The sequence below is a fragment of the Mercenaria mercenaria genome, chromosome 6, assembly GCF_021730395.1.
Source record: "Mercenaria mercenaria strain notata chromosome 6, MADL_Memer_1, whole genome shotgun sequence".
NCBI lineage: Eukaryota > Metazoa > Mollusca > Bivalvia > Venerida > Veneridae > Mercenaria > Mercenaria mercenaria.
In genome coordinates, this window is record NC_069366.1 from 29,000,519 (window position 1) to 29,017,363 (window position 16,845).

Consider the following 16,845-nt stretch of genomic DNA (forward strand, 5'->3'; position numbering starts at 1 on the left):
TATAAAATTTCAACATAAAGAATAAATCATTATTATGTCCGTTTTATTTCATTTTATTTATTTATTTATTTTTTTATTTTTTTTTGCATTAAAAGATATATCATGATACATTAAAAATTCAAAACGATCCTACTACCTAAAAATGATGTAAAATTTATGTTTTGATCTTGCAAAGTAAAACTGCGGCACACGAAAAACCCAGTTTCAAACAGTAGCTCTTGAATGGCTTCGCGGAAGTTACGCTATTCTTGGATAAAGTGTTGGCGTTTTTAACCAGACTGACAACTATCTAAGTTTTTCTTTCTTGAAAACACAACACTTGCCATGTGTCTTTCTTCGCAATGAATGTAATGGTCCGTCAAAATTTAAATTACATGTTGAACAATTTAATAGATTGCGCTCAGCAACCATGAAATATTGCACAATCAGTCGCTGGATCTATGAAATTTAAGTCTACCATTTCTATCATACACATACATATTTTAAACGAAATTGGATATATTTTTTCTTCATAAAATTGGGTCAAAAGTAAACTAGTAAACTCGATACATAGATATAATTATAGTTTGTGTATACAACGCACATAACTTCATATAATTTGTGGATTGTTTTGTTGCTTAGAGGATTATTATTACATCGAAAACGAAACTTTCTGGTAAGAAAATGTAGAAGCTATTTTAAGATATGAATTGTAAAGTTGTTTTTATCATTTTTGCATCAGCAATCTGCAGCTATTCGTCTGGTATAGTCCTTTCGTTTCTTATCTTAGTTCGTACAAGCACTCGGAATCAAGTTCAAAACCCCGGCTTCTGATACAGTTGTTTCTTAGCACAGTTAGAAATTGACCAATAATAGCGTTGCATTCTGGACTGGTGTTGGCTTCGTTAGGTTGACGATGTCATGTACGACCCATTACTACCTCTGCATTGAGAGACCGATGCCTTTCGCCCACCTGTTGAAAAGAAGAAAAAAAACACTTCTGATTGTTTAGTCAGTGTACAGTCAACGCTGTAGATAAAGCCCACGCCTGGAACACTTAAAATGTGCGAAAGCCATGGCTCGTTAAGGCTCCGCGACCAGCAAGGGTCTAGATCTGTGCAAATCCAATGACCCATATTGTTCTTTAATTCCTGCTTCTATGTTCGTTATTTCAGTACTTGTTTGCAACTGATAAGCGGACAGTTTGGGCTCAGATCAGACTGCACGGACACAAGGACACTACAAATAAAACAGGAATTGAAATTAGGGTTCTTTATGTGTGTAGGTAGTCTGTACATAGGCGGTTGTCTTTAGTCTTTGAATAACAATATGTCGATACTAAGTTAAATAAACATTTAATGTACTTCGCTTACAGCGAATTCCAAAGTTTCATTTCGCACTACTGCGAGAAGCTGCTCAAAGTTATATTTGAATTATCGTTACCTTGGCACTTATTGCACCTCTTATTATTATAGTTTATCAACAGATGGGATATGAATGAGACCTCGTTTACATGAAGCATATTCAATGCAATACTTTGTATATCAGTTATGATAAATTTATCCATCACACTATTTTGAAATGCTTGATGGTGAAAACAATAATCATCTGGGTATCGGTCGTATTTTCTTCGGCAGCGGAAGATCGATCCATATCTGATTGTTAATTATTTGTTTGATGTAAACGGGGTTGTTTTTGACGTAGATATGAGTTACATGGCCTATCTGACACAAGTTATTTGTCATAACACTGTTTCCGACGTAGGTAATGATATACCTGGATGAATCACACGGCTGAGCATCCCTTATCGTTTAATAATTGAATCAAATAATTCTCATATTTCCTATATCCCCATTGTATAAACAATTTGTGGACAATAACAAGGTGGACCTTTGTTGAAAACTAAGGACAAAAAAAAAAAACGAACCAAGCAATCATGCAATTTTACTACGTTCGCGTGAAGACATGTTTGGAAAATATTAAGTTAATACGATTTTGTTGAATAAAGACACATTGCTATTACCGAAAAAACAATCTTCAGTGTGGGAATTTAAACATTTTAAGTTTAAAGTTTCTTGAAATTTGAACAAATGTTTAACTGCACCTAAACTATCATTTATACCTCATAATATGTATACGGATTTTGTGGGTTTGTGATTTATTTGCGATAAGTGAAGGTTCAATCATACATTTTAAAGGTAGTGTTTTATTTAGCATGTAATAAAAGGTAAGTAAATCTAAGTTAAATGCTATAAACTCGTTTAATTAATGGTATAGAGTATTCACTATAAAATGATTGCAAAAAAGCAAGCTATTCTGGCTTTTTACAAGACAATCTGTCCAGTTTTATTTCTATTCAACGGCTTTTACAATCTAAGCATGTAAAATTCGTTCAGAAAAGGGACATAATCACATTAAAATAGCTCCAGCAAAACATTGGGTGTATATCAAGGTCTGAATACAGACAACCAATACCTTTTCATCAAATATATAAACCCCTATATACAAACGTTATTCATTTTCCTTGCAACAATGACTTCTTTTTCTGTCATACATAATTATTTCGACATTTCAGATTTTTTTGTATTACTGTACTATTTACATGCAAAACAACGTCAGCATTTGGGGACATTTTACATTTACATGAATGTCGATGCATTAATTAGATATTGCTTTGTTTTTTGATATTGCACGAGATTGTACGTTCTAGATTACAATCCAAGCAAATGTACACCGCCTTTTGCTGTGTTACAACATTTGAAATATAGATAAATATCGGTTGTATTGCTTTAAGCTATTGCGCGTATTCATGATATTGTGCATTTTTCAATGAAATCTGCACATCATCTCACATCAGGGTGTAGATCTAATCTTTAACATACGTACAAGCTAATTAAGTGAATGTCAGTTTAGAAATTGCTGCATTGTTTGTTTTTGTTATGGATTTTATACTCACTGATTTCGATGTGGGATATACATGTATGTTATTCAAGGTAAAACTTTAAACTATTACTCAGCGTTATCAAACATATTAATAGTACATTTTAGAGGTGTGCAATGATCATGAACCGTTTGTCCGCTCATCCGGATACCGTATGTTCGAATACTGGAGTGGGAACTGTGGTCGTAATCTACAATGCCACGGATGTTGTAGGACATTTCTATTCAATTTAATTAAATCGAAAAGAATTCAGGAAACATTTCTGGCATTTTTTGAACCAACAATCATTTAATATAATTATGAAATTCAGATTGTATATGAAATATCTAGGTTATCTCTGATTATGTAATACTATGTTATTGAACTGCCTGAAATCCTGGTACTGACTTGTATTTAGGTTAGATTGTAATAGCTTAACAGAAGGAACTTGTGTATAGAGATAAGATGGAGCTGATAAGTAAAGTGCTTCCTCTTCAACCTTACAACCTTATCTTGTCTTTCTAAATTCAGACTGTGTGTTTGTTTTTAATGACAAGTGTTATACTAAAAACACACACACACACACACACGGTTAAATATATGTTACGTCAGCTGCTAATTAGAAATATCATTCTGGTTAAGTAGAGAGACACGAGAATGAAACATTATACATTAATTAATCAAAACTAAGATGCAAACGAAAAAACTATATTACTGGAGTAATAAAAGGTTGGTGGTATCTGACATGTGGGAGCGGTTGTGTTGGATTTTAAAACTTTTGGTATGTACTGGGTAATGGCTGGCTGGTATATGGATTTCAATAAATATTCGTATGAAATATAGCTATAAATGAAATCGTTTGTATTGATTTCCTACGTTGATTATTCTATATACGAGACGCGCCATGAGAAAACCAACATAGTGGCTTTGCGACCAGCATGGATCCAGACCAGCCTGCGCATCCGCGCAGTCTGGTCAGGATCCATGCTGTTCGCTAACAGTTTCTCCAATTCCAATAGGCTTTAAAAGCGAACAGCATGGAGCCTGACCAGACTGCGCGGATGCGCAGACTGGTCTGGATCCATGCTGGTCGCACACCCACTATGTTGGTTTTCCCATGGCATGGCTCATACATTGTTTGTCATACAAGTAAAGTTTGGTTGGATTAACTATGGATATCGTACAAGGATATCGTTTCTCTTAATTATCTATAAATGCCATACAATTGTACAGCTTGTTTTGATTCTGAGCGATACCGTTTCTCTTAATTTAATAGATGGCAAACAAGTGTACAGATATCGTTTGTTATACTATCTATAGATGCCATACAAGTACACAGATTTTTCCGATGCTGAAAGATATCGTTTGTCTTAGTTCTCTATAGATGCCATACAAGTACACAGATTGTTCCGATGCTGAAGGATATCGTTTGTCTTAACTATCTATAGATGCCATACAAGTACACAGATCGTTGCGATTACGAAGGATATCGTTTGTCTTAATTCTCTATAGATGCCATACAAGTATACAGATTGTTCTGATTCTCAAGGTTATTGCATGCTTTTGTCTTAATTATCTATAGAACTTACTAGAAACGGACTTCATACAAGTATAAAGTAAATGGCATGTAGATTGCTATATGGTTTCTCTTGACTCTTTATGTACACGAACTTGTAGCATCGTAGTTCGCAAACAATCTGTAAATGGATTGAATCACTAGGCGGTCCCGACTTATCATACATGCTTTATTTGAAATGCACTTTTTCACTGTGAAGTGAAATGATAAATTTACGATAGGCCTATATCTGAACAGGAACTTAAACCATCTTTTTTTTTTCAAAAGACATATACAAAAGATTACTTTTTCTTGGCTGTGGTAAATAACACATGCAATTTTATTATTTAAACAATACATGTAATTATGTTTCCGTTAAAGAATGTGTTATATAGTGGCTGATTTCTGCCATTTAGATATGGCAATTTAGTGCGTTTTAATTAAGAGCTCAAACACGCCAACATGCCAAAAAGGTTGTCGTATCAGTGCGCTAATGTGTCGTGCTGGCCTGATGGAGCCCATCTAACGCGCCAGAGCGAAATGGCAGAAGTCAGCCACCATAGTGTTATCGGTTGGTACACTTGTAATGCAGACACATACGGGAGATAAAAATTAAGTCTAGAATTAAACTGACTGCATCATGATGAAATGATGATTTTTTTTTATTATTAGAAGAGGTTCGTAGCCCTCTTACAACTTCATTGATAATGTTCCATAAGAGAACATTATTATATCTTTATATCGATAGGGAAATATATTTATAGGTATTGTAATCATAGTAAGTGACAGATTATTATGAATTACGACAAAACCTGTCAATTCCACGACCTTATAATCAGCATGGCTGATGGAGCTTCCTGGCAACATATACCACTGCAGCGATAATTTCATACCAGGAAATTATTTTATTAGTTATGAGATATTTGTTTCAGCGTAAAATCGAAATATCTTTTACTGAATAAACAACAGATGCAATATCTTAAATGTAAGACGCGGTGTTCACGTGCAGAAAACATTTCAATCATGCATGTGAAACACGCATTTAATTATAATAGTATGCAATAAAAATGATTATGAAGTTTTAGAAAAAAAATGCATGCTGCGGTTTTCTTTTCAGTCTGAAGGAAAGAATGACCATTTACTTATACCCATGCCAATAGGCAACTTACTAGACTGGCATCAGTCGTTATAAATATTTCTGCCACAAAATCCACTTTATATCACTGTCTGATAGTAATATTATAATATCTCTGTTGTGATAAGCCTAGAGTGAATAAAGGGGTTCAGTGTCAGAATGAATAATTAAATAAATACTAATACAGATTACTTGATCTCAACAGACTTTGCAAGTCTAGCAACTCATTTGCAAGGTGTTTAACGAAAAATTATTTTAGCTGTTTGGCTATTTCTAGAACTTCTCAGCAGAAAAAATATATGATAGAAATGTGATAGTCATGTGATAACATCGAAAAAAAGACACCTTTCTAAAGTTAGTAATATTAATTTTGGTGAAGTGTATTTTAAAAGTTCATACATAGGAGAGAACATAGACTAAAAAACGTATGAACTTTCGTGAATAATGCCCCAGTATATGATCAGTTTTACCTGCAGCGTGTATTCTTGGTCAAAAACCTTATATGCAAATCGTTGTCATGAATACATTGAACCTGTCAATAATAATCACTGGACATCTTATCATGTTACTAATAACGAACCATCTTTCAAAGCAGTGACACTTTGTGAACAAAAGAACCGTGCGATCCGTAGCCAATGCAGGAATTATGGCATTTTCAAATATCTTGTGTATGGAATGGATGAAAATTATCGAACTCGTATTGAATGCAGAAAAAAATATTTTCTTCAGGGAATGCTAAACACAGTTTCACGATGAAGGCAACAATAAATGCCGTGTCTGCTTCCGAAGCTGTTTGGAACGAGGGACTTTGATTCAGTGTCAAAATGTCGGGTCCCGGACTGTTCGGCTTGGCTGGTGTGCTGCGAAATTTGTCGTCAAGTGTCACAGATAAGTTATGGAGTTACTTGACATGGCAGACCGAAGAGGTAAAACTTTCTTTTTCTTTATTTCAGCTTTTTAGATTGTAATGATAATGCCACATGTCTTTTGCAAATACTTCAATGTTCAGTATAAAAATGAGCTAGACTCAGGATGGGGCATGTTGTCGATTTGTCACTTAGGCTGCTGCACGACTGGCTCGGGTTCAGTCTTTCCAAACATGTTTTTCTTTTCTTAACGTAAAAATAAAATAAGCCTTGAGAATTTGCAAATTACGGATATCCTTTTTAACTTACAAATAATCTTGACACCCGAAAAATGAGGATATTAATCTTTATGAATTTCAAAGTAAATCCGGAGGCTTCAACTTCTTTCTAAATCTCTTTATGTCGAGCTCATCTATTATTCAAAACCCTATCATATAAGTCACCACATACCAGATTATTTTTGTGTATGATATTAAAAATCGTCTGTACCATCAGTTAAAGGTACATTGAATTTCAGGATGGGGTTGGCAATAGGTCAAAACGGACGCGAGCATATGCTTTAGGTCCTATAGATTCGTTTAACTGACTTACTATGAATATTTTCGACACGTCCTGTAAAAATAACAGAAAACTGAAAATCATCAGTCAGCCGATATGTAACGGTACGGTCGTTCCGGTATAAAACGGAAAACCGGAATTTAGTGCACCTGAAGCTATTGCACGAGCTTCTTAATTTCCTAATGTCGACCCATTGAAGATAAAATCATGGCCTTTCTGTTGAAAAAGTTGTCAAAAGTTAGAAAACACCAAAGAAGTAACGTATGTACCACTATAATGATGCGTTTTTACCCTTTTATAAACACAACATTTGGTAGGGTTTTGCTTTGGAGAAGGATCGATAGTTCGAGTGGGGTGGGGTTACACAGAACATTTAGTTTCTGGCCACGAAATGGGCTTTTGTGACAACTTATTGAATATTGACTCCCGAGCAGATAATCAGGTGTGACACACACACGCAGGGTCTGACCCTTCTTAAAGGGACTAACCACACCATTTCTCTCAAAAAATCAAAGAGCTATAAAAATAAATAGATTGGCAACTTGAAAGGCATATAGACAGGTCTAGGAAAGTGGTATATTTACAGATTATCTGTAAATTAATAATCTATAAATTTACAGATTTTTCGATATATAAATATATATATATAAGACATCACCTGACCTCAGTTTGACCTTGACCTCGTTTAGGACTAAGGTTGCTTTGTATCGACAAGGATGCCACCGCGGGGCATCAAGCGTTTATTGAACGCAGCTCCTTGTTATTTTTGTGAACCACCGACTTAGACGTAAGACAAATTGCCGATGGCTGGGTTTTGCCAGGCTAAGTATTTTTGAAACTGCATACAACAGTGACTGATCTGTTAAAGTGAGTATATCGTACCTGTATGACGAAAATACGAGACATTTTAACACTAATTTATCCATTTACAGCGAGAAAATAAAGGGGTGGTAAGCTAATACATTTTTATTAGTGAATATTTCCTGGATGCTAGAAAAAAATACAAATGATAAGAAAATTTCGATACATCCCCATAAAAGTGTGTTCATTGTAGGTCATCCTCGGCCTATTCCCAATAACAAAGCTTTAATAATGAACAAACTGCGAAGGAAAACATTGCCTTGACTGGTGAAAACTACTGCAAAAAGCGCCCTGCTCGCACGTTTATGCCACCAGTCAACGCTTACGTTGAGACTCGTTGTTTGTAGCTAGAGCCTTGATATTTGGCATGTGATATCGGCGTTGGACTGTCTACCATAATTGCTCCTAGTTTTTACCCAAAGTTCAAAAATGTTGCATTTTAAGAATGGTCAGATGGCGTAAGCTTGCAAGGTTCTGGTCAAAACTGAATCGATCGATATTGGCACTGTAAGACTTGTGAAGTTATTTGTTAATCATACGAAGACAGAAGGTTGATAATATGCACATGTACGTGTGACAAAGCTGGTGTGCATCTGTGTTACTGTTTAAATTACAATTCTTTGATATACATATCTACCAAGTTTTCAGAGTTTTCAGATTGTGTATCCTCGAGCAATTGAGCAATCATAATGTATGCACAAAATGCAGCACATGCAGTGTTTTATGCACTTCGGAAGAATTTGTTTGCATCAATCTGACTAAAGTACTTGATCTTCTAAACGAAGATCTGAGAACGACCCATTCACATTCGTCTTCTGTATATTTTGGATTTCCAGTATTGCTATTTTTATTTTATCCAATCAGACGACTTGTTCAAATGTCAAAGAGTAAGAAAATGTGCAGTCATTCCAGGCTCGAACCCGGGACCCTCGCTTACAAAGCAAGTGGCCTACCGACTGAGCTAACGGCTATCTGATACATATGACATAAGAATTATAAATATCAAAAGTCAAGGCTACAGGTAGATTGCAAGATGTTGTAAGTTAGGCTCTGATTGGCTAGTGAAAGGGTCGTCAGAACGAGGCAATGAATAGGTCGTTCTCAGATCCTATGCGTAGCGTAATAGGATATGTACTTTAGTCAGATTGTGTTTGCATAGAATGCCTTAACAAGATCAGGGTTAACTCCTTGTCTATCAGTGGCAGGGGACTTAACCCATGCATTATGCCATACTTTCTAAATTGCTTCCTTACAGGAATAAGGTAAACCAATACAGCCTGATTAAACAGTTTATGATATATACTGAAGCTACTTTGAAATACATATCATACAATTTTAGGATAAAGAAAAAGATTTAGAGACACTACAGCAATACCTGAGGGAACTTTATGGTGATCTCTCAAGTATAGTAACACAACAGGCTGTGTGTATATTGCGTGATCAGTATAATGGAAACATGGACAAGTTCAAGACAGAATTCTTCCATCCAGCCATCGATTTGCTGACAAAATTGAAAAAGGTAAGGATGGTAACCAGTTTTAATTTTCAATATAATGTCTCCCTAAATATTCTAGGAAGAAGCCATCCATACAAATATCTATGTTTCCCCTTCCACAACCCAAGATGAAATTGCTTTAATTTTTGTGAAGGGACAATTTTTATGGGTAGATAGCAAGATGGGAAACTAATTATATTTTATTAGGCTGTTTGGTCTGGTCATCCAACTGTCTGTCTGCACAAGATTGTATATCATTATCTCACCTGAGCCTAAGGCTCATGTTGAGCTTTTGTGACCGCTCAATGTCCGGCGTGCGTTGTCAGTGGTCCGTCCGTCAACATTTTCTAAAAAAATCTTCTTCATGAAAACCACTGGGCAGAACTACACCAAACTTCACAGGAATGATCCTTGGGTGGTCCTCTTTCAAAATTGTTCGAAGAACTGAATTCCTTGCAGAACTCTGGTTGCCATGGCAACCGAAAGAAAAAACTTAAAAAATCTTCTTGCTCAAAACAGCAAGGCGTAGAGCCTTGATATTTGGCTTGTGACATTATCTAATGGTCCTCTGTGAATGTTGTTCAAAATGTGCCCCTGGGGTGAAAAGAGGCCCCGCCATGGGGGTCACAAGTTTTACATAGACTTATATAGGAAAAAACTTTAGAAATCTTCTCGTCTCAAACCACAAGACCTAGACCTTTGATATTTGGTATGTAGCATTGCCTTTTGGTCCTCTACCAAAATTGTTCAAATTATAACCCTGGGGTGAAAGAGGCCCTGACCCGGGGCTCTCAAGTTTTACATAGACTTATATAGGAAAAAACTTTAAAAATCTTCTTGTCTGAAACTGCAAGGCCTAGGCTTTTGATATTTGGTATGTTGCATTGCCTTGTGGTCCTCTACCAGAATTGTTCAAATTATGCCCCTGGGGTGAAGAGAGGCCCAGCCCTATTATATGAGTTATATAGGAAAAAATACTTAAAAAATTATCGGATCATATTTCATAGACTGTTTAATTATAATTACCTGATAACCCCAAGTGATTAGGGGTCACTTGACTACGACCTTTACCTACTGACCTACTTTCTTGTTTTTTAAGTTACAGCCTTGAAATTTGGATGACATGTACAGTTTTGCACACCCGATCTTAAAACTGACTTTCAGTGACCATGAATATGATCTACTGACCTGCTTTCTAATATTTTAGCATCAGTTTGCCATTTGAAACATGTGGCTCATATTACTCAGGTGAGCGATTCAGGGTCATCATGACCCTCTTGTTTTATGCTCTGTTTCGTTTTTTTAAATCCTTGAAGGATTTTCAAATAACTTGCTAGTAATAAATGCCGTAATGTGGAGATGCACATTTACTGCAGGATCAAAAAAGAGGCCTGTAACATTTTACCATGTAATCAATTTTCAAATATTTTTCATAAAATGAGAGAAGAATAGAAATTTGTCCCCATTCCTAATAGCAAATAGTATGACTTTTTCTCAGTTCAAAGCTAAAATTCCCAAAGTTGTAAAAAAATGTTGATTTTTTACTTTCAAAAATTCAGACAAGAATGTACCTAAGAAACCTTTAAAAACATTTGAAACACAAAAATGCTAATTAAAATACATTAATGACCATTTCTTTCTTTTAATAAAATCTTTTTTAAAAATTTTTTTATCCCCTTTCATTCCCTTTTTGGCACATATTGTGAGGCAAAGAGTACAATGCAACTTTCAGTTTTGTCAGTTTAAAGTCAAGATCATACAGAGATTAGATAGTGAAAATTCCTGGTTTTCTGTATTTGTAACCCCTTGAAGGATTTTCAAATTTTGTCATGGCAGTTTTTTCCCCAATAATTTGAAAACATGCAGAACATAGCCTTCAGCCATGTTCAATGATGTTGGTTCAAAATGGAGAACAACTTTTAGTTTCTTTTAGGTTAGTTGTTAGGAAAGCTTGGACTTTGTTACTCTGACTTTCATTGAAGGGAAAAAAAACAAATGATGAAACTAAGGCTCAGGCATGCCATTCTTCTTTCCATACTGTACGTTCCAAGATGACATATTCCATGCTCTAGAGTTCATGTGCCTTCTGAATGTAGACACATTTTCTGGACTTTAATTAAGACTGTGTTGTACTCTGTTCACACTTTAATATGGGTGTAAATTAATAAATAAATGAAAAGATGACCACTTAATCAGGTAATATGTGACAGATACTGTCCTTTCGGAATTACAGAATTTTATGAGAAGCTATTCATTATTAATGTTTTCATGTTTCATGTCTGTTATATCCTCCATGAAGAAGAATATCCTGCTCAGCGTTTGTTCCTGGGTGTTGCTGGATCAGTTAGTAGGTAGACATTTGGTTTTTAATGAATAAATAGAAAACTCTTTCGTCTGCAGAGTTAAAGTTAATAAGGATTGCCTCTGGTCGGTAGTAGACCCCCATAGTTTTTGGAGTCAGGAGGTAAAAGTTCGAGGTTACAGGGAAAAGTGTTCCCTTTCAACAAATAAAGAACTTATGGTCCTGTGGCTGCCAAAATTTCAAGTGAATATTGTCTGTGGTAAGTAGATACTTGATTGAACATTTAGCTTGCTGGAGGCAAGTGATTCTGCCTTTGCGACCAGTGCTGACCAAAATCAGCATGCACATCCATGCAGGCTGATCATGGTCTGCACTGGTTGCTGTTCAGTCAGTAAATTTTCAGTGAACTCCCCTTTGAATAAAAAAAAAAGGTATTGCCCAAACTGAATGATGGACTCGGTGTTCTTGACACAGAAAACTGTTTCTGAACAATATCTGTAGCACAACAGAGTCTTTAGCTGCCAAACATCATGTGATGGTCAGTAGATTTTTAGGGTGTATGTGTCAAGGTCACATATATTTTCACTTAAACTTTACAGCCAGTATCTGAATCCTACAACCATCGAACTCCCAAGTGATATTGCCTTCAGTCATTCTATGACCCACCCCTATTGCCAGAAGGGTCTTTAGGTTGAAGGTTAATGTCATATCAAGATTAAAATTCATTACCCAGGTATCTCTAAAATGCCATCTTGTGTGGCTTATATATACTGTAAACCTAGAACTGTTCGCAGATACTATATTTCACGTTTTTCAAAACGTGGACATTTTCGCGGATACAAATATTCGCAGAATTATATCCATCGCGAATCGCGCGAAAATTAAATCGCAAGTGAACATATTAGTATATTAAGGTAAGTATCACTGCATAGCTGCATTTATAGTATTCTCGAAAACGTTCAGTTTTATTGTAGCCTTCAATTAATATTACAAATAATATATCGTACTGGCTGCCGACTGAAAATTGCATGTGATGTCGTTCAATAGATGCATATTGTATTTGTTTTTATCCGCTGGTTGCCTGATGGATCGATATTGAACAGGCTGTTGCTTCATACCTAAGTAACTTGTCAATCAATCGAAATACTGTGGAATTGCATGTAATGTCGTTCGATAGATGCATATTGTATTTGTTTTTATCTGCTGGTTACCTGATGGATCGATATTGAACAGGCTGTTGCTTCATACCTAAGTAACTTGTCAATCAATTGAAATAATGTGGATTTGTGCACTCATGTTATACAATTATGGTACTATAATACGAGTTATTAATATCCAGGTATGTGTAAACACAGAACCATTTTATAGCGATCAATTTAAGCTGAAGCTAGAATCTTTCGGGTTTTTGTTAGATCTGAGTTTTTCGCGGCTATTTAATTTCAAGGAAATATACTACCCGCGAAAGGTGCTAATTTAAAAAGCGCGAAAACAATTCTAGGTTTACAGTATTCTGTAAAGAGGCCAGGTTTTTTGCTGATTCTTTTATTCAGTATTGCACTATGCTCCCAAAGGAAGAACAGTTGGTGTTGAAAATTCTCTATACAGACTCGTGAAAATAAGTGAAATAAGAACAGACTCATAAAAAACTGAAATGAGTTTTTTTCTAGCACCATATGTAGAGATAATTTCTTTTTATAGTACATTTTATAGACATTTCGCTGGTTACTAACGCCCTTGCTATTGACAAAACTACAATATTTTTAGCTCATCTGATTTTTTGAAAAAAAATGATGAGTTATTGTCATCACTTGAGCGGTTGTCGGCGTCGGCGTCGGCGTTGCCTGGTTAAGTTTTATGTTTAGGTCAACTTTTCTCCTAAACTATCAAAGCTATTGCTTTGAAACTTGGAATACTTGTTCACCATCATAAGCTGACCCTGTATAGCAAGAAACATAACTCCATCTTGCTTTTTGCAAGATTTATGGCCCCTTTTGTACTTAGAAAATATCAGATTTCTTGGTTAAGTTTTATGTTTAGGTCAACTTTTCTCCCAAACTGTCAAAGCTATTGCTTTGAAACTTGGAATACTTGTTCACCATCATAAGCTGACCCTGTACAGCAAGAAACATAACTCCATCTTGCTTTTTGCAAGATTTATTGCCCCTTTTGGACTTAGAAAATCAGTTTTCTTGGTTAAGTTTTATGTTTAGGTCAGCTTTTATCCTAAACTATCAAAGCTATTGCTTTAAAACTTGCAACACTTGTTCACCATCATAAGTTGACCCTGTACAGCAAGAAACATAACTCCATCCTGCTTTTTGCAAGGTTTATGGCCCCTTTTGGACTTAGAAAATATCAGATATTTTGGTTAAGTTTTATGTTTAGGTCAACCTTTTCTCTTAAACTATCAAAGCTATTGCTTTGAAACTTGCAACACTTGTTCACCATCATAAGCTGACCCTGTACAGCAAGCAGCGTAACTCCATCCTGATTTTTGCAATAATTATTGCCCCTTTTGGACTTAGAAAATCATTTTCTTGGTTGAGTATTATGTTTAAGTCAACTTTTCTCATAAACTATCAAAGCTATTGCTTTAAAACTTGCAACAGTTTTTCACCATCATAAGTGGACACTGTACGTCAAGAAACATAACTCTATCCTGCTTTTTGCAAGAATGATGGCCCTTTTTAGACTTAGAAAATCATGGGTAGGACAATATTTCTATTACACAAAAAAAATCAGATGAGCGTCAGCACCCGCAAGGCGGTGCTCTTGTTATAGTTGGCCATCACAAGAGCATGGAAAGTAATTTATCTGATGACCAGGGTTATTGTGTTGAGGTTAAGAAAACACATAATGATCACTTTGATAAAGTATGGTCATTATTTATACACCAATTATTACCTTATACAAGCCTAATAAAACACCTGGGACAGATTTAATAAGCTGCCTCTGTATGAAATTGATATTCCCATTTTTTTCAGCTCAGTGGAGCACAAAGTGCTTGGGGATGAGCTGTGCAGATCACTCACTTTCCATCTGTTCATCTGTCTGTCCACACTTTTCTTCAAATGACACCACCTCTGAAAGCATTTGGTAGATGTTGATGAAAGTTTGCCAGGACCGTCTTCTACCATAGTTATTCAAGGAATTCTATTCCATGCAGAATGCTGATGCCCATGACAACCAAAGGAAAAAATCTCCAAAAATTACAAGGCCAAGATCTTAGATTTGTTCAAATTAGTCCCCAGGGGTCAAAATTGGCCACATCCCAGAGTTTACATGTTGCACATTGACTTAAGTAGGAAAAACTTTTAAAAAAACCATCTTGTCTATATTTGACATGTAGTATTGTGATGTGATCATCTAACAAGTTGTTCAAAGCATGCCCCTTGGGTCAAAAACTGCCCTGGAATTCTTTTGTTTCACATAGACTTAAGTTGGAAAAACTTTAAAACTCTTCTTGTCTAAAACTGTAATACCCTGGGCTTAGATATTTTGCCTGTAGCATTGTGCACTTTTCTGCTACCAAGTCTGTTTAAATCATGCACGTGGGGTCAAAATTGACCAAGGCAATTGGGATCACATTGTATTTAAACAATAGTTACATAAACTTAATTAAGAAAAATTTCAATGCCTTCTTGTAAAATCTTCAGGACAAGAGCTTAGATATTTGGCATATAGCATTGTGTACAGGTCCTCTATTTGTGTATGTGGAGATACAAAAGACCACATGACCCTGACTTGTTTTTGAGGATGTGTGCTTTTGACCTTATTTTTCTCTATGTCATTATTTATTAAGATTGTTGTTCATAAACATAAAGAAAATGCTAATGGTAAAGATTTCCATTTAATAAACTTTCAAGTTGAAAATTTGTGGTGAGAAGTCTTACGTTTGGAGGCCTATCTGTTGATTTGATGCTCTATATGTATTTCTGTATTCTCACTGCATTATGCTGTTCACTAAATTGGCTACAAAACATATGTTTCTTTATATTTGCATGCATATATGATTGTCATTATTGCAAAGTTGAAAAGTAAATTTTGCAGAGAAATGTTATAATTAAAACAACTAAATATATTGGAAGTCTGCATACAGCTGTCTTCTACATACCAAACTCTATTTTTCCTGTTGTTTGTGCTTGTTTAGAATGAAGTTTTTCATTATACCCCCACCAAACATGTTTGAGGGGGGTATACAGGAGTCAGTTTTGTCGCATCCCGTCGCGTCGCGTCCCGTCCCATCGCGTCCCGAAATCTATTATCTCAGTTATTACCAAATGGATTTGATTCAAACTTAAAATACATGTTCCACCTTATCACCCACATCATGTGACACAAGGTGCATAACTCTTGACACAAAGTTTTCATGAATTATGTCCCCTTTTACTTAGAATTTAAGGTTAATTTTGTTGTATTTTCACTATATCTCAGTTATTACTAAATGAATTTGATTCAAACTTAAAATAGATGTTCCCCCTCATCACCCACATCATGTGACACAAGGTGCATAACTCTGACACCATTTCTTTTATGAATTATGCCCCTTTTTACTTAGAATTTAAGGTTGATTTTGATGTATTTTCACTATATCTCAGTTACTACTGAATGGATTTGATTCAAACTTAAAATAGATGTTCCACCTTATCACCCACATCATGTGCCCACATCATGTGACACAAGGTGCATAACTCTGACATAAATTTTTTATGAATTATGTCCCCTTTTACTTCAAATTTAAGGTTGATTTTGATGTATTTTCACTATATCTCAATTATTACAAAATGGATTTGATTCAAACTTAAAATGGATGTTCCACCTCATCACCCACATCATGTGACACAAGGTGCATAACTCTGACACCAATTTTTCATGAATTATGCCCCTTTTTACTTAGAATTTAAGGTTAATTTCGACGTATTTTCACTATATCTCAGTTACTACTGAATGGATTTGATTCAGACTTAAAATAGATGTTCCACCTCATCACCCACATCATGTGACACAAGGTGCATAACTCTGACACTAATTTTTCTTGAATTGTGTCCCCTTTTACCTAGAATTTAAGGTTGATTTTGATGTATTTTCACTATATCTCATTCTGATTGGCTTAGAGCCAAAGGGAAGTAACCTTTTTTTAACTTTTGTACTGAGTTTCTTCCCCTTAAATTCCA

At 35.4% G+C, this 16,845-nt stretch overlaps 1 protein-coding gene across 4 annotated transcripts in view; it reads left to right on the top strand.

Annotated features, from left to right (window-relative positions):
- The first annotated feature begins 483 nt into the window (after positions 1-483).
- LOC123550592 (uncharacterized) overlaps positions 484-16,845 on the top strand; it is a 135,898-nt gene continuing 119,536 nt past the window's right edge. For 2 of the 4 annotated variants that reach the window (XM_053545494.1, XM_053545496.1), the window contains exons 1-3: positions 2,805-2,972; positions 6,319-6,515; positions 9,214-9,393. In XM_053545494.1, the coding sequence (XP_053401469.1) occupies positions 6,414-6,515; positions 9,214-9,393 (282 nt within the window). In that variant the 5' untranslated portion in view covers positions 2,805-2,972; positions 6,319-6,413. Of the gene's footprint in view, positions 656-2,804; positions 2,973-6,318; positions 6,516-7,178; positions 7,275-9,213; positions 9,394-16,845 lie in introns of those variants that run through there. The other 2 variants (XM_053545495.1, XM_053545497.1) reach the window with 2 other exon arrangements.